At 36.9% G+C, this 21395-nt stretch overlaps 1 protein-coding gene across 4 annotated transcripts in view; it reads right to left on the bottom strand.

Moving 5' to 3' along the window:
• The window catches only part of SEPTIN9 (septin 9), a 2307078-nt gene that overhangs the window by 780908 nt on the left and 1504775 nt on the right, over window positions 1-21395 (bottom strand). For all 4 annotated transcript variants that reach the window (XM_044085002.1, XM_044085005.1, XM_044085003.1 and 1 more), the window contains one exon: window positions 3130-3780. In XM_044085002.1, coding sequence (XP_043940937.1) covers window positions 3130-3780 — 651 coding nt within the window. The remainder of the gene's footprint in view (window positions 1-3129; window positions 3781-21395) is intronic.

Below are 21395 nucleotides of genomic sequence, written 5' to 3'. Positions count from 1 at the left end.
CTATCTATCTATCTATCTATCTATCTATCTATCTATCTATCTATATATCTATCTATCTGTCTATATTGCTATGTAGTATATGCTTAGATAACAGATTAAACATAATCACTGTATTGTTTTTTATGAAGGAAGTGAAGATGTTACTAAATTACACAATGTTGAAAAACATAGTTTGCTGAAAACTGAATTCCAAGTAATGATTTGACAATACGATTGTTATCCAATTCTGTCAATAAATTGTCCAATGGACTCCAGATGAAGTATCTTAGGGTACTCCTAGGTGGGAAGGACAAAAGACAATGTAATCTAAAAGCACACTGCAGTCTACAACACCTTAAATTTGAGCAACACATCTAGTCCTATATTACAAAGCACTTTACATCATATCCTGTATCAGCAGTTCCATACAGGCCTGTGGTATATCCTCTGTTTATATTGCACCTTCCCAGAGTCTGCTGAAATCTACAGAACCTCCAATGTCTGTACTTCCGTCATTCTTAGAACATATCCAGTGTCTGTACAATCCGAAGATTTAATGTAATAGAAACAAGCACACCAAATACATGATTTATATGTTTTCAAAACGTATTAGTTTACAGACAGCTGCAAAAAAATACACTTTCTCTCCAGAACACTACAACATCAACCAGACTTCTGACAAGACCAATGCTTTCCAGTACGTGCACCTACTATACTTCAAATTCCTAAAATAAATAAAATAAACGCATAGTATCCCTAAAATACAGATTTATTGTAATGAAAACAACAAGTAAGCACTTTTGTCTCTTACATTAACGACTTCATCAGGCAAAATAAAGAACTATTAAGCCAGTACTTATGCACTCACTGCAGTCACATGATCAAATAACCCTCCATTCATTACTATGATGCCATTTAAAATAACAATGTTATAAACTCAGTTACATTGTTGAATATTATTAAACATTGAAACATTGCTCAGCAACTATCTTCATATACTTAAGCATTATTCTTTATTACTTTTTGTAAAAATTCACAAATTTTAAACTTCCTTTAACTGACATACATGCACATATTATTGATCACACAATCAACTCTTCATAATACTAGTTAAAACATATAAAAAACTGAATTTCATACAACCTGTGATGATGTGAGGTACTGCCAGCTATGCCAGGAGAAGTAGGAAAGTGGATGTATAACTTATACCAGCACAGCTAGCTAGAATTTAGTAAAGTATCATATGTTATTTGAATATCAGTCTGATTTGTACAGATGCTGTGTTGAAAATGTATATGTAAAGCTGCTTGTGTTAAAAATGTACCAACAGTTTGCTCCGTTGGACAGAAAAATAAATACACATGCATTATTGTAGTTGTTTAAATGTATATGTTTTAACAGAGGATACTGTAAGAGAAGAGGTTAATCTCAATCCACCTAACTTTGAAAATAGTTTGAAATTATTACCTGATTTAGTCCATAAAGATTGTATCTTACACTTCACAATGCAGCCAGGGACAAAAAGCCTGTACTAGGAAGCTTTCTGTATTGTCTTTGGGGTGAACTAATTGCTAATTTGGAAGGGTGGATGTTTGAAATTGTTTTATGACTTCCAGAAGCTGAAACTGATCTAAGTAAAACTGTATGTGTGTGTATTATTGACACATATGTGCTAAATCCTGACAGTTTCTAGCAATGGGGATAGCACTGGATGACTAGATATATGTCATGTCATTCTGAAATCTAGGACAAAAATGATGTTTAATATTAGATGAGACTAAAGTCTCATTGTACTCTGTTTTTTGGAACCTGACAAGGAAGGAACCATCACCTACTTCATTTTGCCTTTCTCTAGCAAGTGATCAGAGAATAGTAATTCTTTAGATCTGTCAGGAAAATACAGTGAGATCAGTACTGTTTTCTGTATCAGTATAAATTTATTCATTTCTGTTATTTTAATATTTCCTGGGATTAAAACTATGGTGTTTACTGTAAACAGATATTTAGTATTTCCATGTTCTTTTCTTATTTATTATTAAATAAATATAATCTTTTCACTGAAGTTGATCTTTTAGAGAATATTTTAATCTCTGAGAGTACTTATATATACTTGGGGACAGCTCTGGCTGCTCCTGAAAGCCTTGCTGTTAGTCAAACCACCATTTGTATTAATATTAATTTCACTCAGTATAATTGGGTACCTTTGCAAGAGCCTTAGAGTAGCTGGCTTTGGAATGTCTGGTAGTAGTGTAACTACCTTATAGTCTGGGTAGAAGGGGGCATAGCTAGTAAATCTGTGATAGCCTTTCTCAGGTGTGTGTGTGTGTGTGTGTGTGTGTGTGTGTGTGTGTGTGTGTGTGTGTGTGTGTGTGTGTGTGTAAATCAAATCTCAAAGACTGTGTGTGTGTGTGTGTGTGTGTGTGTGTGTGTGTGTGTGTGTGTGTGTGTGTGTGTCTGTGTGTGTGTGTGTGTGTGTGTGTGTGTGTGTGTGTGTGACAGCTGTTTGGAGCAGGAACAGGAAGCATTGGTTTCACAGAGAAGGTGCTATAGAACTTGGGTTGGATACTCGGCTGAGGTCTCAACTCTATAGCTGTGCCAGTGGGGAGCTTACTGGGACCAGGAGGGAGACATACAGAGAAATCCAGACACTGGACTGAGTGTATTCCCTGTTTGCTGTTAACGGAAATTGGGCTTGATGCAGAGAGCTGCATTGGGAAATATTGGGTGTATCCATTTTTGCTCCAAGTGAATGTTGGTCTTCAGCTCCAGTGGTTAGGATTCTGGCTCCTTAATTACTGGCCCAGAGTGAAGAAGTCACACAATCAATCATGAATATTACATTTATGAATAAGAATACCAAGGACAAGCTACTTTTCATATACTTTCAACTTCAACAAACTATTAATTGTGATGATTTAATTTAAACCGGGTGGTACTGAGGCATTTAAGTAAATTTGCTAAAATAATTCATGCTGTTTGAGAATGATGCTCTACAGGTCAACCCAAGGACTCCATTCAACCTTACCCAGGATTGTAAATAAAAAATATTGGTCTACATTATCTTATCTAATCTTATCAAATGTTTTCCCAATGTCTGCATGATTTATTGTAGTAGCATAGCAAAACAAGCATATTTAGCAGTTTACTTACTTTCCTGACTTCTTGCTATTGTTTCTGGTACTGGTGTTTGTGTCTTCTGTTCTTGGTGGAATTGTGGATTGTTTGGAGGAGATATGGAGTTCTCCGCTTGTCTTGCTGTGACAAGTACTTCTGGAGCCTTTACTACTTGAATTTCTACCCGTTTGGGGACTCCCTCATTAACTGGAGAGCTGGAAGATTCTGCCCTTTTTTGAGTTAGTTCTGGTATCTTGGATGCCTGTGCATCTTGTTTCCTTAAAGATGTCTCCTGGGGTTTGGTTACATTGACTTCTGTTCGCCTTGGTGCTGGTTCTGGAGGCTTATGTCCTGAAACTTCTGCCTTTCTGAGACCGAATCTTGATATACCAGGGCTGGAGTTCTCAACTTGTTTGGAGGAAATATCTATGGAAATCTCAGTTCGTCTTGACATTGGCTCATTGACCTTGGGTCCAGTGACTTCTGTTCTTCTTAAGGATGTCTTGGGAGAAATAGGGCTGGTTGGCTCTGCATGCCTTGCAGACTGCTCTAAATTTTTTGCACTCAGATCCTGAAACTTCTGCGCTGAAGTTGACACTGCAGATCTGATATTTGGATTCCGTCTTGGGGGAATGGAAGAATTTGGTGACTGCTCTCCTTCCTCTACTTCAAAAGACCTTTTTAAAGCTGAAATATATAAAAAATATGAAATTACTTATTTGAGGACATGTGTTTGTGTGTGTGTGTGTGTGTGTGTGTGTGTGTATAGGGTTGTATTTCTTTCTTTCTATACCTGAAATTATTCAACTATGACTTAAATACACAACTATACTACACTAACAACATGTCATTAAATTAAATAGATGGTTCGTTATTGTGTTATATGTGTTGTTTTGTAAATTTAATTTAAGATTTAAAGTAATCTGTGTCTTTGTTATTGAACTGTAACAACACAAACCAGCAAATAATAGCAATGTAATATTTTTTATGATAGCAGAAATAATACTGAACATTGCAGCTGTGGCAAATATTGAAAAGTTACATCTCATTTTCTCTTTTTTTTTTTTTTTTCCATTTTTATATTATCCTAAATTTTTTGATTAGATAACTACTCTGAATGAATACTAAAAAAAAAAATGCTGGCTCTTTAACTCTTACTCTCTTCTCTCGAACAGCTCACCTATTCATTCTGTGTTGAACAGCTCACCTATTCATGTTCTGTCTAATGACAGATCTTCCCACTGAATGTATTTCTGCCTTTATATATTTGGCACTCACAACTCTTTTTCAAGATTAATATCAGGCACGACACTAACCTGTGCCTTATAAAGATGGACTACACTACAGGCCCAAAACTAATTCTCTCCATTCCCTTCTACATGCAGAATTAAAGGGCCAGCGCTCCTTTGTAAAGTCCTTACAGATCCTCTGTCCGGTCGTGGGCATGCCTCCTATTTCTCTCCTCTATCTACAATGTCTAAAGAACACCTTTACCAGGTTTTCCAAGGGCACACAAATAAAAAAAAACATTTTTTTTCTTTTTATATAGGTTTACAGATTCTTGGGGTGTCCTGATGCACAGTACAAAGGTACATACCAATGGCTTCCTTGATTGTAGCTTCCTTTGAGACTTATCCTTCCAAACCTATTTAACACACACCTTAGAGATGATGACCTTGATGAAGATGAACCTTTATCCATCTCCTTATTATGTTGTATACCTGGCAGTCAGTAGGTTAGAGACTGCCCAGCTAAACAGATGCCATCACCTCAGTGTAACAAAGCAATTCCTTGTTGCACTTTCAGTGTAACTTACTGTAAGTACCCTGCACAATTTTTCACTCAGGTGTGGGAATGTCTTCAGATGATTGACCCAGAAGTTATAGTAATGGTTAGATGAAGATACTCCATACCATTTCTGCAGGCTGCTGTTAGTAATGCCCACTTCCAGCAAGGAGTGGGGGTGGGCTACTGTCCACCTGTAGCTTTCTACCATAATCAACAGTGGAAAAAAACAGTTAAGAAGGGCAGAACAGTTTGCCCTACAACTACAGTTACAACAAAAATTAAACAAATAAGGAGTAAACAACAAAGTCAGTAACAACTTTGTGTACCTTATGACACGTGTGTGTGTGTGTGTGTGTGTGTGTGTGTGTGTGTGTGTGTGTGTGTGTGTGTGTGTGCGTGCGTGCATGTGTGTGTGTGTGCACACATGTATGTGTGTGTGTGTGTGTGTGTGTGTGTGTGTGTGTGTGTGTGTGTGTGTGTGTGCACATGTATATGTGTGTGTGTGTGTGTGTGTGTGTGTGTGTGTGTGTGTGTGTGTGTGTGTGTGTGTGTGTGTGGCTGGGTTTGGCAGAGTAGCACTGGTGATGTATCCATTGCCATGTGAATATTTTTTTAGTATTACCAATTACACTTATACCAAAAATAAACACATCAGCATTTAATGACAAAGTCATTAACAACCTTGTTTACCTTACAACACTTTTTGGGGAAGATGGTATGGGAGAATAACTCCAACGATGGATGTGTTGTGTGACTATTTTTCAGCATTCTTTTATTTCCTTAACAAAAAAAAAATTATTAAGTAGGATAATATCACAAGTATGCATGAGGATGGACCCGTTGCTTGCATGCATTCATAAAAAAAGTTAGGACTGTGGCATAAATTAATGAGGAGCAGGCCATCTTCTTAATAGGAAAGAGTGTGGGTGGTGTTTGTTACTGCACATCCTATGGAGTACTTAAAGTAAGTTCATGATATCAGCAATTAACATAAAAAATCTCTATCTCATTTCAACGTAGCACTAATTTCTCACTAACATGTCAAGTGCAAATGTAGCAAGACAAACTTTGTTTCTTGACTTAATTTGTCCTTCGTTGCTAATTAGGAATAGGTTTGAAGTACTTTTCAAGCAGTTTCTGTCACCACTGTAAAGCAATGTGCATCTTGACTTTAACTGCATAATTCAGAACTACAGACTTAGAAGTCGCCCTTCACTTACTTCATTTTTTAATTCCACTTCTCACAACATCCTTTCCAAACATTAATTTCTTCTGAAACATTAAATAATAAAAAGGATCATATGTAGGCATTCTGTTGTGCAATTCTGAATACAACATTCTGAGTGAAAAAATACTGTAATAAAAAGCAAATTAAAGATACCCACTCCAACCAATTTCTATGAATAAGATTTAACAGTGCCATTAAACTATTATAATTAGTATAATGGGCAGCTGCGGTGGTGCCGCAGTTAGCATTGCTGCCTCACAGCAAGAGGTTCTCAGGTTCAATCCTCAGCTGGGGTGCCTTCTGTGCGGAGTCTGCATGTCCTCCCTGTGGTCACGTGGGTTTCCTCCGGGTGCTCCAGTTTTCTCCCACATTACAAAGACATGCTGTAGGTGGATTGGACACTCTAAATTGGCCCTAGGTGTGAGCGTGTGCATGTGTGTGCCTTTTGTGGAAGGTTGGGTGCTGGGTGGCAACTCAACACCGTAAAACTCCACTGCCAATCATGAGCAGACAGGCGATCCACTGTGGCGACCCCTAACCGGGAAAAGCCGAAAGAAGAAGAATTAAATGATTATAATAACTAGGGAGGCTTTGTTGATAATTTAACTCACAGCAAGTAATGACCACCTAGAGATATGACAGCAGGAATAATCTTTTCTGAGAGGACCTGACATAAGAAGCATACCTAGACGAATTCCAGTAAAATAGGTGGTGCCAGAAAGGTGCAAAATCTGTCAGCAAGTCACAATGTTTAGAATCTTTCTAAAAGTCCAGGATAAAGCAAAGGTACCCCTTTTAAATAGTACTTCAAACTGACAAGACAGATTCCTGAGTAAATGCTTTTGCCTATTCTGCTCACTGCACAACTATTTTAAGAAAGACCATATTATTAGATGATCTCATTAGACAAAGGAAGAAATGAACCGTAGTGTGGACTGCTACAATGGTGTGATGTGTGCATTGAGTGATTTATGTCTCAGTCCTAAAATTGCTGAGTAGCATGTACAAACAAAACAACTTGTCTGAAAGAGAATTAAATTCTTTAACTTCCTGAGGTACTACTAAAGTCAAATGCTTTCAGATGGTTTGTAACCCAAAGCACTGATATAGTAACTGAAAATAGATATACTACAGCTGCCTTCTAATGGAGAAGAAAACACAAGAAACAAGAAGATATCTAAATGATAAAAACATTCAGAGATTAAGTTTTGTTGAAACACTACCAGAACAGATTACTCTGTTCATTTGCTTTCATATAGGTATTTGTCTTAAGGTAAAATGCATTTATGTTTAAAAAAAAACTATCCAATTGCTTATCAAAAGCATTACGGGAATTCAGAAAGCAGTACCATATTCAAAAACATACTTGGTTTAATTTTTAAAAATTGCACTTATTCTACCTTCTTAGTAGCAAAAGGAGAAATAAAAAAGGTTCACTAAGACAAGCAACAAGGTGGTGACAACTTGATAATAAGAACGAAAGCTCTCTTGACTCTGTGCATTGGCAACAGTAGGGTGAAAAGGGCACTTGCCTCAAGCACCAAATAAAAGAGGATGCTAAAAAAAAACCTTGACTGCTTACAAGGTGTCTACTAGACAACTTGCAAACTGTCTGCCAAAGTTTCCTGTTTTTAAAAGTACTTCCTTTATAAAAACAAGATAATGTGACAGTAGTTTACAAGCTACCTGTTAAGCGGGTTCCTGTCGCGTGATCGAAAATTGTAAATGGCGGACGCGTATTGAGCGAACCTGATTGGTTGAAACATCGCAGGCATAATGTGGAAATTGTCGTAGGGAATATTTTCCCTTTATTTCAATGCAGTGTGGTCTCGGAGTAGGAATATTTGAGTAGCAGGGGTGTGAAGGGTGCAGCCCACAGCGTTTAAGTAAGTATAGTTTTTTTATTTTTATTGGGCGGCACAGTGGTGCAGCGGTTAACACTGTCGCCACACAGCAAGAGGTTCTCCAGTTTGATTCTTGGCTGGGGTGCCTTCTGTGCGGAGTTTGCATGTTCTCCCTGCGTTTGCGTGGGTTTCCTCCCACATTCTAAAGACATGTTTCTGAAGCATTTCTCCCTGGGCCTCCACTGAAAACAGGATCTGTGGAACCTAGTAGGACTTTCCCGGGCAACAAATGTTAAATAAATAAATAAATAAAATAAAAATTTTATTTTTTTATTATACTTTCAAAATTTCAAACATTGGTGTCGATCATATGGTGTTCAATGTTTGAAACTTTCGAAAATATAATATAGACCCTGTTAAGCAACTGCAATTCCTTGTTAACATATAAACTTTAAATGTTCATTGGAGGGGAGGTTCAGAATGAGTGTGCAACCCAAGGTGCAGAATTCTCTTACTGAAATCGCATTCAGATGGATGGTCATCACACTCAAACTGGCTCAGCCAGAACAACAGAATAAAAGACATGCATGAAAAAATGCATATACTCACAGCTTCTTAACCACCACCTCCTCCAGCACAACCTTCTCACTCCCACTCAGCATGGTTTCCATCCTAACCAAAGTACAACCACAGCCCTCTTATCCTTCACACATATCAGTGCTGAGACCTTAGATAACAACAAACTCATATCTTGTCTCTTCCTTGACCTTTCTAAAGCCTTTGACATAGTCTCTCATCCCCTATTGCTATCTAAACTTGCAAATCTAAACTTGCAAATCTAAATCTTTCTTCTTCCTCCCTTACCTGGTTCTCCATTTACTTACCCTGCAGGCAGTAATCTGTCAAATGGCTTTCTTCCGCTTCTCCATGTATACCTGTCCCTACTGGTGTACCACAAGGGTCTATCCTAGGTCCCCTCCTGTTCAATGTCTTTACCAACGATCTCTACACATCTTTTATAGAATTCTCCCTCATCCAATATGCTGATGACTCAACGCTTATCTCCACCTCTGACAATATCTCTGAACTCCACACTGTAAATCAACATGCATTTCTATCCACAGAACAGTGGCTATCCAATAATCTGCTTATCCTCAATCCCAAAAAGACCAAACTCTTACACTTTCTTCCCCAGTCTCTCACTCACCACAAATCCACCTTTGCTATTACATCCTCTAACAAGACTATAATCCAAGCCAAAACTCACATAAAACACCTTGGAGTCATCATTGATGATAAACTTAAATTCAATCTTCACATGCTCCAATGTATAAAAAAGACATACCAGAAACTTGGTTTACTGTACCGCAATAAAAAATGTCTCACCACAAATGCTAGACTCTGTCTTGCACATGCCCTGCTCCTTCCCTTCCTCCTATATGCTGCTCCAGTGCTCACGAACATTCAAACCACAACCTTGAACAAACTCCAACAAACCTATCATAAGATAGCTAGGTTTGTCACAAACTCTCCTTTCAATTCACATCATTGCCTTGCCCTAAACTCACTCCAGTGGCTTGAATTCCCCCAACATCTACTACTACTATCTCAACTTCAGATGCTACACTTTATTCTTTATATGCCTTCATCTTGTCCTGCTCTCTCTTGCTTCATCTCTATCTATACACCACCTCAAACTCTCTGCACCTCTAACCAGCAACTACTGCACATCTGCCAACCTAAAGAAACTGCAGGCAAACTCCTATATAAACACTCCATTTCCCACGCTTGGAACAAACTTCCAATAGATATATGTTCTATCATCCACCCATCTTACTTTAAAGAAAAACTCAAACTTCATCTAATTAACTTCAAAACTTGTCCCTGTGAAGCCCCAACCTAGTAGCCCTCCATTATACCTCTCTTACTCCCTTCTCTCTCATCTATGTACTCCATTATTTTGGACTCATACTAAAGATACTAAATCAATACTGTTTGTCAAAATTCTTCTTGTATATATGTAAATATATGTGTTTCACTGTAAAAAAAATATGTGCATGCACTGCTATTCTATTTTTTAACTTTCTTGTATAACAGACTTCTGTTACATTTTTGATTCTAAAGTTTGAATTTCTACAATTTGTTCATGTCTTGGAGCTTTCCTCCTCGGGTCTCCAGTAAAAATGTGCCTCAAGCCCAGCTGGACATACCCAGTTAAAAATGTCAATAAATAAATAAATAAAAAGCATCCAGGTTTACTCACAACAAAAACGGAGTACATCATTGTGGAGAAATAGCTACCTTGGGCACAGCATCCACGTACTAGTTACAAATCTTTGGTTATACTACAACACACATGCCAAGTAACAAACATTTAGTTTTTCACTTTCAGGTTACATGTGTTTTAAATATTCAGTAATTACTCTCCTCCAAAGACAGGTTAAATAGTAATAATAATAATAGCAGTAATAATAATAATACAAATAACTAATGATAGTTTCTGTAGAAAAGGCACAGTAACCCACTCCCTAACAATTTCAACTTAAAGCATTTCTCATTAGGGACATGGATCAATGCACACATAACACTGATATGCTGTATAAAACAAGAATATATCAAGTACAGATAATATCAGTATTAGAAAATTATATTTATGTCTTTTGTGTATGTATTTTTATTTTTGCACAGTTGTGTCTAAACTGCAACTACTTAATACCTTCTTGTCACAATTGTGAACACATCATACTTATCTGAGTAATTGTATTAATTGCTTTATCAATTCACTTAAGTTCCATGTACATAATTATATACAGCTATTTAAGAAGACTGTTTACATAATGAGCACTTCTTACCACATTCCAGTGCTGAAGTGCAATGAGTCAGCCTATAATAATTTTTGTCACCTATTTCTGAATTTTGTCTTCAGATTGTTCCTGCTACTTACAGTCTGGGTCATATAACTAAGTTACTCTCTTCATGTAACAATTCTTTATTATTCTGTATAAAGATAACACTTAACTTCATTGTTAGAATCATTACACTTAGTTTTTTTTTCTAGTGCTTTGTATTTCATTGATGGAGTTCTGAGATTATCATATTATATTTCTGTTTCATTTTCAGCATCTACTTTTGGCTTGTTAGCTTCAGAGTTCTGACAACCCTTCTCTTCTACAGGTCTGACTTTGGTATCTCGGTGTACTGCTTCATTTGTGTTCAGGTCTTCTGCAAGGAACTGAATACATCCTCACTCTGAAAGCAAAAAAGTTACCAGTGGTGTACCACAGAACTCAGTTTTGGGCCCTATCCTATTTGACAAATGTTTCTCAGACCCTCAGATGAGCACTTGTGACCTATGGTTAACTACGTTTGCAGATTACTACAAATTGAATGTTGTTTGATCTTCAACTGACTCACAGCTGCTCCAACATATCTTAGACCATGTTAACAATTTTGCAACGACAATGGTCTCAAATCAAATGTGGAAAAATGTAGCATAATTTTAGTAAATGAAACAGTTTCACGTATCATCTAGGAGATACACCAATGCAATTATACACTGCTGTAAAGAAACCGGGTATTCTTGTTTACAAAACCTTACCATTTGACCCTTATATCTCTACAGTATCTCAGAAAGCCTTTTATCTGGCCTATCTAATTTCCAAAGGCATCTCCACTAGATCCAAAAAAGTGTTAATTCCCCTTTATTCATAGCTTATCAGAATCATTATTGAAGATAATCCACCTTTTTGACATGCATTAATCTAAATATATCACAACGATTGAGAGACCTCATAGATTCATAACTAAAAAGATCAGTGGCCTCAAAAATCTTAGTTATCAGGAGAGACTGGTAGCCCTTGCTCTGTACTCTGTTTGATCTCCTATTCCTTCACAGAACTAATTGTACATCAAATATTCTGCTAAAAGAACTAAATCTTCATTGGTAGATAAATAAGACACGCTGGCATGATAGATTCATATCTCAACATATACCTCACATCTGGAACAAACTTCCACTACATGTCAGGTAGAGTAGCACTTTTGCTATCTTCAAAGTAAACTTAATAATTGAATGGGCTGCCTCAAATTCTCTCCTTGTCTATCTTGTTTTGCCCTCCTTGAGGCTAGAGGAAAAATTTCAATAGTTTAGGGGGGCACTAGATTTGAAATGGTCTGCAAACTAATTGCATAATACTTACTTATAAGCCCATGAATCTATCAGGTATTAAACCTTGCAAACAGCAAATAACATATGAATTGAAAGCAGTTATTATTACATGCCTGTGTTCTTAACATGATTTACAGTATTTTATTGAAACTGTCTATTGAACCATGACTGTACTGACAGCTTTCAAGGTTTAAGTTGAAAAGACTGCTGCTATATAACGTGACATAAAGGGTGCATCTTTTGGTAAGTAGCTTTTAGAAATACCTACTCTAAAGAACAATAGTACCAATTCTCTGGCAAAAGACTTAGCATTAGCCTTACATAATGCTGCAGCTTCTGGAAATTTTGTGGCATAGTCTAGTATGACTTAGATATACTCACATCTACAGCTAGATCTTACCAATGGTCCAACAACATTCATAGAAACACATGAAACCGGTACATACATAATGAGATGTACAGCTGTTTTCTGACATTCTGGACAGGATGAACAAAACATTTCTATTTCTTTTATATGCCCTGGTAAATACATTCTAGCTAATACTTGGAACTTAGATTTATGCATTCTGAAGTGGCCTTTGGGAACAGGACTATGTAACCATTTCATAAATAATCTCCTGCAAGCATGTGCTGTTAAATAGTTCAAAGGAAGGATAAGAAATAAGTTCAGCTTTTCTTTATCACTTCTCATTATCTTTTTTAAAAATTACACTTTCTTTTGATAAGGTGTCATCATCCCGTTGAGCAATTTTGAAGTTAATATTGTTCACCTTTAGGTTTGTTAAATATGGATCTTTATCCTCACATTTTTGTTTTGAAAGGGAAGGTTCAGCCTTTACTCCTACGTACAACAGCATATGTTCTTCCATATCTAAGTCTCCATCTGCAGACAGTAGATATAAAAAAACTGTGTTCAGTTTCACTTTTTTCTTTACTCATACATATGTGCTGCCTAGTTGTTTGAGCATGTTTTTAGACTGAGAAAAATGGGTTTAAACTCTGACCAGATTGTGTTTTTTCCTTGTTTTAACATACTAGTAAATGCTTTTTTATTGACTAAATTCCCATTCTCAATACATACCTGTTTTGAACTCACCACTTTATGTCCCCCTGTTCAATTTGACAGAAAGTTCTGAATTCAACTTAGGGTGCGCATTTTTCAAATGTTCTAACATTTTTGGGCAACACTGCATTAGAAAGAGACTAATTCTCTTCAAGTCCACTAGTTAGTGCTATTCCCTACTCAGTAACACTTTCAAGCAGTAATGTTTTATATTTTAACTCCATTCCTTCTACCAGCTCTTTTCAGAAGGCTGCTCTGCCATGGGACATGCATCTATTTTTTTCTTCATATGATTCATCTTCACTGTCTATGTCTGCTTCATTATCTGAAGTGTCACTTTCTTCTTTCTGGTCTGTACTTGCTTTAGTCTTACATTTTTAACTTAGCTCAATACCGTTCTTTGTGTTGTCTTCAGTACTGATGCTGACATCTCTGACTAACCTAATAAATGGAGTGCACTAATATGTTATTTCAATCTTCTGAAAACTTACAGGGTTATTTTTATCATTTACTCAAGCCCATATGGTAGCTCCCTTGGCAACTTCTAGGCTTTTCCTTTATTCTGACCTGATATTTCTATGCAGTGTCAAAAACTCCCCCCATTTTCACACTGAAGTAAAACTACACATGACTGGTTAGTTTCTTCTTGAAACAAATTTTTGTTGCTAATTGCTTTAAAAATTTCCCTATTCCCATAATTTCCACTGCAATATGATCTGAGAAAAATCCATCCTGGTAATAAAAATCAAAGGAAAAGTCATGTACAACTGTGACAGGATTTTTTTAATTTTTTCCTAAGATGGCCTGAAATTCTGCAAATGTAATGGGATATTCCTTTGTGTTTTCACAAATGTAAATTAGCTCTACTTTTGCTTGTTATTAAATATATGCTTGAAGTCATACAGAACTTTAACTAAACTGATCATATTGCCTGAATACTTGCTTTCCTGAAATATGCAGTTCCCTTTCTTATACATTGCACAGTGGCATAATATAGATCATATAGCTTTAATATCTAACGTCTGTTGATTTTTGTATTGTTTCTTAACAGGCACTTAAGGCACGTCCACATTCTTTACTGTTACCTTTATAGTCTGTCACTTGGTGCAGAAGTTAAGGTCGCGAGCTGTAGTTACTGTAGTACAAGGTTTAAGTCTCTCAGCCCTTGTTTGCCTACTTTGTGACCTTGAACAAGTCACTTAACCAGACACTGTTCATAGATTTCCCATGAATAGAAACTAAGCGTCCAGTAGGCCTACCTTGATAACAAATAGGATTATTACAGTATTCTCAAAAGAAAACTGACAGGGAGGTCTTCTTTCTAAGTATTAGCATGGCCAAAACAGAAACAGCATCAGCAGCATTCAACATTTTAAGACAAGTATAGCAAATACCTGTTTAACATAACTTGGACAGATCTTCTATCAAAGGCTAGGTGAGTTCTATGTACCATAAGGTTATACATATATATTTATATACATGCGTATATACACACACACACACACACACACACACACACACACACACACACACACACACACACACACACACACACACATATATATATAGCCATATATGTCCATGCACACACACAAACACACACACACACACACACACACACACACACACACACACACACACACACACACACACACACACACACACACACATATATTTCAGTTACTTAGCTAGAGAATTGATGAAACTGTACAATACAAAAGTGACAATGTTAATAAAGTGATGAAAATTTTTAACAACGCGGGTACAGTAATTGACTGCCTTTACTACAGGCATTAGAATCATAAAAGGCAACTGTAACAGGCATCATAATGTAACAGTTGATGTACAATACTGCAAAGTTGGATGTGTGAGTTTGAATCACACGGAGGAACAACTAGGCCATTTACAGCCCAGGGTAAGACCATCCCCCACTTACAAAGCAAAACAAGTTTGTTTTTTTGTTTTTTGAACAGGGGTGGTAAAAATGACTTGACAACAACTTTTCACAAAAATATAACATACCAAAACACTCAAAGGCATGTCCAAACAGGAAGTTTTATTAAAAGTGTAATACATGTTCAGAGTTAAACATGTAACTGCCATGTGATACATAACCAAACACAACACAGATTTAGCAATTTAAAGAAACCAGAGTTATTAAAAATAAAACAGACTTCGGCACAATCCACATCTCTTTGCAGGTACAGTCCAAATGCCAACAGCAGCATAACAAACTATACTATACTATTAAGTTTGCATGTATGAACTGCAGCACATAAAAACATGAACTGTGGCTGTGGCACAGACAAAAGAATCATGGCCCAAGGGAAAAATAGCTAAAATATACATTCTGACCCTTCAACAATATATATATATATATATGTATGTGTGTGTGTGTGTGTGTGTGTGTATACTGCACAAAAAAGTGTGTGCATTACCATGCTATTGGTACTTAAAGTTTACATCATAGTGACAGCTCCTTGTACACAATGTTGTAATAGTTAGTCCTAGTTCAGGGAACACTGGATCATCTACACATCAAGGTGTGGTTTGTTGTCTGCTATCAGCATGCCTCTGTGGCATAATAAGATACCAAACACTTACACTGTGTATTTATTGTTCAGCAACAGGGGTGTGCTCTACTAGACAATATACAACGTACCTCAGAGTGCCTTGTTTCAGTTATAAAATAACCCCCAAACATAACAAAGATAAATGCAAAGTGTAAGAAAGGAAGCAACAGAAGAAATCAAAAACTGTTGGACAAAACTGATAAAAAATAGTCCCTTATATTAAATTCTAAATGTATGAGTCATATTGGATTTATCTCATACGCACAAGGTGCAGGGTTTGATTCTTATCCTTGGAATGAGAAATGTGGCTAGGCTTAAAATGGCCCAAAAGGGCAGACAGCCTAGTACTAACTTATGAACTCACACACACACACACACACGCACACGCGCACACACGCACACGCGCACACACACACACACACACACACACACACACACACACACACACACACACACACACACAAAACTTTTGTTAATATACAAAACAAACCATAATATGTATATTTCCAATTTGCATGCTATCTGAGCTAATAATCAATAAGGGAAGTGTTTCTCAACTGCCTAGATTTTCATCTTATAGAATTTGTGGTTTTCTGGCAAGTCATTGAGGACTGAACTCATTAAACAATAATATGCATTTGTGTGTTTTGGATTTCAATTCCTGTTATTCTAGCAACTTTCTAAGTCTGAACCTTAGAAGAGCAATATTTAAAACCTGTCCATATTGTTGGGCCTTTGGCCCAATTATTTTAGGTTTTGTCCAGATTTCTTGTGCTTAGAGGTTGACAGGTATGCCTCCTTGAAACTTCTTTCATGAGAGGCATATGTTACTTTTCTCAATGACCAATAAGAGACTAGTAATATAAATTTGGAGGGTATGAGTGGCTCACCCCAATGTTGGGGATGCAGGACAGCCTGTCCCTTATTGCAAAAAAAAAAAAAAAACCTTAAATTTCAGGGGGCCTGATCATCAAGGTCTTTAATCTTCCAAACAAGGATTTATTATATCTTAAGAAGAATATACATTAAAATTATGTTTGGCTGGGTTGCATTGCTTGCTTTCTTTCTCTAAATATTCTCACAATCCCTTCAGTAGTTTGTCCATGCATGCACAAGTGCTCAAATGACCCCAAAATGAAACATTTCCCCCACAACACCCTTCAGCCATTTGTCCAAGTATGACCATGCACTCAAATGACATGAGAATGAAACTTTCCCCCATGACCCTTCAGCAGTTTTTCCAGGTTTGAGCAAGTACAAAGTAAAATGACATCAAAATGAATAATTTCTCCTAAAGATTCCTTCAGTATTAGTCCATGTATGCACAAGCACTCCAATGCTACCAAAATGAAACATTTTAGCGCAGAGATCCCCTCAATAGTTCGTTCATTCATACACAAGCACAAAATGACATCAAAATGAAACTTTCCCACAAAGAACCCTTCAGCAATTTGTGCATGTATATGCAAGCACTGGAATGAAACATTTCTTCCAACGATCCTTTCAGTAGTTTTTCCATGTATGTACAGCACCAAATGACTCCAAAATTAAACTTTCCCCGAAAGATTCCTTCAGCAGTATGTTCATGTATGCATAGCACCAAATGACACATAAATTAAACAATGAGCCATCAGCGGTCTGTCAAAGTCTGCACAAGCAACAAAATGAAACATTTCCCCCCAAATGACCCCTTCAGCAGTCTGTCCAAGTTTACACAAGCACAAAAAGGAAACATTTCCACCCAACAACCCCTTCAGCAATTTTTCCAAGTATGCAGAAGAAACATTCTAACAAGTAATCCTACTTACTTGACAGACTTGGGCTTTTTCTCTCTCCTAGTATCCATTTCCACACACCAGATGCACCCACAGTGAACTGAGAGATGTAGTGTTTTTCAAAATCTAAATCACACACTGTGGGCACCAATGACATAGCCTAAGACACTACTTTTCTTGACTTCAGCACTGTCCCCTCTATATGCACAGCCAATCACAGGGCTTTTGGGGGCAGTATCCAAACAATATGATGTAAGCGGGGCAGGAGTACACATGACCATCTTGGACATCCATTTAGGATGTACGCGCTGGTGTTTCCCTTAAAGGGAAAAAAAGTATCTGAAAAATTATACACACACACACACGCACACACACACACACACATACACACACACATATATATATATATATATATATATATATATTTTTTTTCTTTTTTATGTTGACGAATTGCACCCGGGACAATACAACACCTGTTACACTCCTGTGGAATCCCATCATCTCTCCACTGAACACCTTGCAGCCCTGTGTACCACCTTATTTAACTTGATCGTATTCCTGAATTTAACCTAAACTTGAGTATCCTAGTAAGACTAGCATTTAACCAAAATCCAATAAACTGTGTTTAAAAATAAGTAAAACAAAACAAAAATTGCAAAGTTTTGTAAGGTACTCTATTGAAGTACTGAGTGTCAGAATTATGAAAATTGAAATGCTGACAAGGAAAATGTCAACAAAAGAAAATCGCAGGTATAGGAGAAGCAGCAAAAATAGAAAAAGAAGTACCAAAGTAGATAAAAAAATAATGTAACAACAGAGTATGCCCTTTACACCCATTTTTAAACATCACCAGTCATTACTTAAATGGACAACACTAACACTACAGGTAGGGCTTCTCAGGCAGTAAACTAAATCAGCTAAAGTGTAAGGGGAGTAGGAGGAAGTGTAATATATATATATATATATATATATATATATATATATATATATATATATATATATATATATCGCAGTGAGATGAAGTCATAATAAAGCTTGAAAGTCCAATTATACTGGCATGGTATAACAATTTCCTGCATTCCCTGCCACATACACAGACAAGCTAGTAGGAAAAAAAGTTACTGCTTTCTGTGGTATGATATCTAGCTAAACAATCAGAAAGGATGGGATTATACCAAGTTGCCTAAATGACAAGTGAGATGTTTGTCAATTTCTGCCGAATCGATATTATATGTTATCTGCAATTAGTGATAAAATAGTATGCGTCAGAGTCAGAAAACTTTCCACTCACAGTTAGTAGGTACTTATAGATAAGTGCAGTAAAAGATGGCTATCAGTGATCAAAAAGTGCAATGCAGCTAAGCACAAGCAGCGTGCACCGTACTCATAGGAAACACGTCGTCCTTGGCTGTACACAGTCACAGAATGATGGATTCCAGAAGCTATATTTACATTGCAGCAATACACAAGGAAAGTTCTGGTACAATAATCCCGTTTTATGGATCCCGAAGCAGTAATCCAGTTTTGTGGATTCTGGTACACAAATTTAGTCTTGTGTATTATTTACATGGAGGATGTGCTAACTGCAGTTGCTGTTACAGCACCTTTCTGCATGGTACACTGCAGCATGTCTCTGATGTGACAGTGTATTCTTATCCTCATTCAAACAATAAGCTGTTCTGAAGGTTGTACTGTCAGTATAAAATTACTGTAACCACACCACACCTGCAGACATATCATACCAAGCTGCCTTATGATTTAATACAGTATACCTAACCACAAGATTCCTGCATAAGATCTCAGTTTACAGCACTGTTTTGAACTGTCCAGTATGGATGAACATAACTCTACAAGCTCATTAGTGAAACATTTTCTTAAGCTACTACCTCAAGCTCTTCAAACTCACTCAAATGAAGCTGAAGTTCTCAGCAGAAGCGGGTGAATTATAAAAATAAATAAATAAGGCTATGCAAGTAAATATTACAATAAATAAATGCACATTTTGTACAAATATGTTGATAAAAGCATAAAAGCAAACAGGGTGCGCAACAAATGGTGTACTCATGTCAACTGTAACTATGTATATATGCTCTGATGTAACTACATCATTTTCTGCTACATAGTATTAATTGCTTTTGAAAGCATTCAGTACCTGCATAAACATATCCCTAATCTGTATAATGTATGTTAATCTTTCCTTCACAAAATACAATATGACAAATACAACATTCAAAATCAAAGCTATTTTTATCACTTCACATAAGCAAAAGATTCAGGAATGACAAAGATATAATGCATTTTAGATTAAAGATGACGAACATAAAAAAATACTCAGCATTTCAGATATGCCTCTGACAAGATTAGCCACACCAAAATAAACCTATCCAACAAAACTTTGTAAAAAATAGCTAACTTTCACAAATAAATGGGCAGCGCAGTGGTGCGTTTGCGTTGTTACCTCACAACAAGGGGTTCTCCAGCTTGATTCTCAGGTGGGGTGCCTTCTGTGTGGACTCTGCGTGTCCTTCTTGCATCTGTGTGGGTTTCCTCCAGGTGTTCCAGTTTCCTCCCATGTTACAAAGACATGTGTCTAGAGCATTTCTCCCTGGGTCTCCATTGAAAATTGACTTTGTTGCAAGTCTAACTTTCCCAGTAAACAATTGTTGAATAAAATAAATAAATAAATAAATAAATACATAAGGCAAGCAGCTATATTTTCTTTTGGTCACCAGGTAAAAGAAAAAATAATATTTTTGCTATTGAACAATATCTAATTTTCAGGTCCTGACCTTTGCAGCTGTGATGTCTGTGGCATGTCTTCTTTCAATAAAATAACTGTTGGTAGCAGTTTAAAAACTGAAAAAAATAACTCTCTGTATTAAAATAACATGTTAATCTAGTCATCTAACAGTCTGAACACATTAATCTATAGCTGCCAGCACTGAGACCACGATCTGGAACCAAAAAAATGTAAGTAATTTTACAATAGTTGCACTCCTTAAAATGGTTGGTTAATGGAACCCGGCTTGAGAAAGCACTAAGTCCACTTAACGTACATCATAACAAATGCAGTTTGAACCCAAACTAATTTGTCCACCGATGCCTGTTATTTGGGATGGGGGGACAGGGGGTGGAGAGTGATGGGAATGTGGTTGGACAAGGGAGTTTTGTAAATAGGAAAGGGGGTAAAGGAGTTATTGCAGTGCTGCAGGGGAGGAAGACTTAAGGTTAAGGGGAAGGCTGGTTAGGGAAGATGTAAGGTAATGGTTGGGTGGAGCTAGCTTAGTTTTGTGCAGTAGCTGTGGGTGGGAATATCAGATTTAGATGTGAGCTTTCTGCCTGCCTTCCCTGTCTCTCCTTTGTTGTCCACTGAGGTGTGATGGCAGGGCAGTGAAGAGGGTCTGCAATGTCTCTCTTCTGTTCAATCTCTGGTGTTATGTTTTGGATCTTACAAGATGGTCAGCTGGTCATTGAAATGAGCAGAGTCCCGCTGCTTCCAGTGGATAGTTTTGAGTAAGTGAGTGGTTGAGTTTGTACTGCTTACTGCATGTAGGTCGGAGGTGAGTAGGTGACACTGCCTACTGTGTTTTGCATTATCTTCAATTAGACAAAGTTATTTGTGATTGATAAATTGATTAATAAAGGATCATCTTATACCAAAATGGTATGGTGCTGTTTCTTGGAAGATCTGGATAAATACTGTTTTTCAACAAGCTGTCTTCAAACACATTCCTTCTTTAGTAAATTTATCAGGTTTCTAACTTGTAAAACCTTTTATGATAATTAAGTCCTGAAACAAGGTGTCACTAAAAAAGGTCTGGAAATGAATGCTATCTTGTTATGCCTCCTGATACAATTCATTC

This window comes from Protopterus annectens, chromosome 10.part0 (genome assembly GCF_019279795.1).
Source record: "Protopterus annectens isolate FY-2018-M chromosome 10.part0, PAN1.0, whole genome shotgun sequence".
NCBI classification, from domain to species: domain Eukaryota; kingdom Metazoa; phylum Chordata; order Ceratodontiformes; family Protopteridae; genus Protopterus; species Protopterus annectens.
This window is presented reverse-complemented; position numbering and strand designations above follow the sequence as displayed.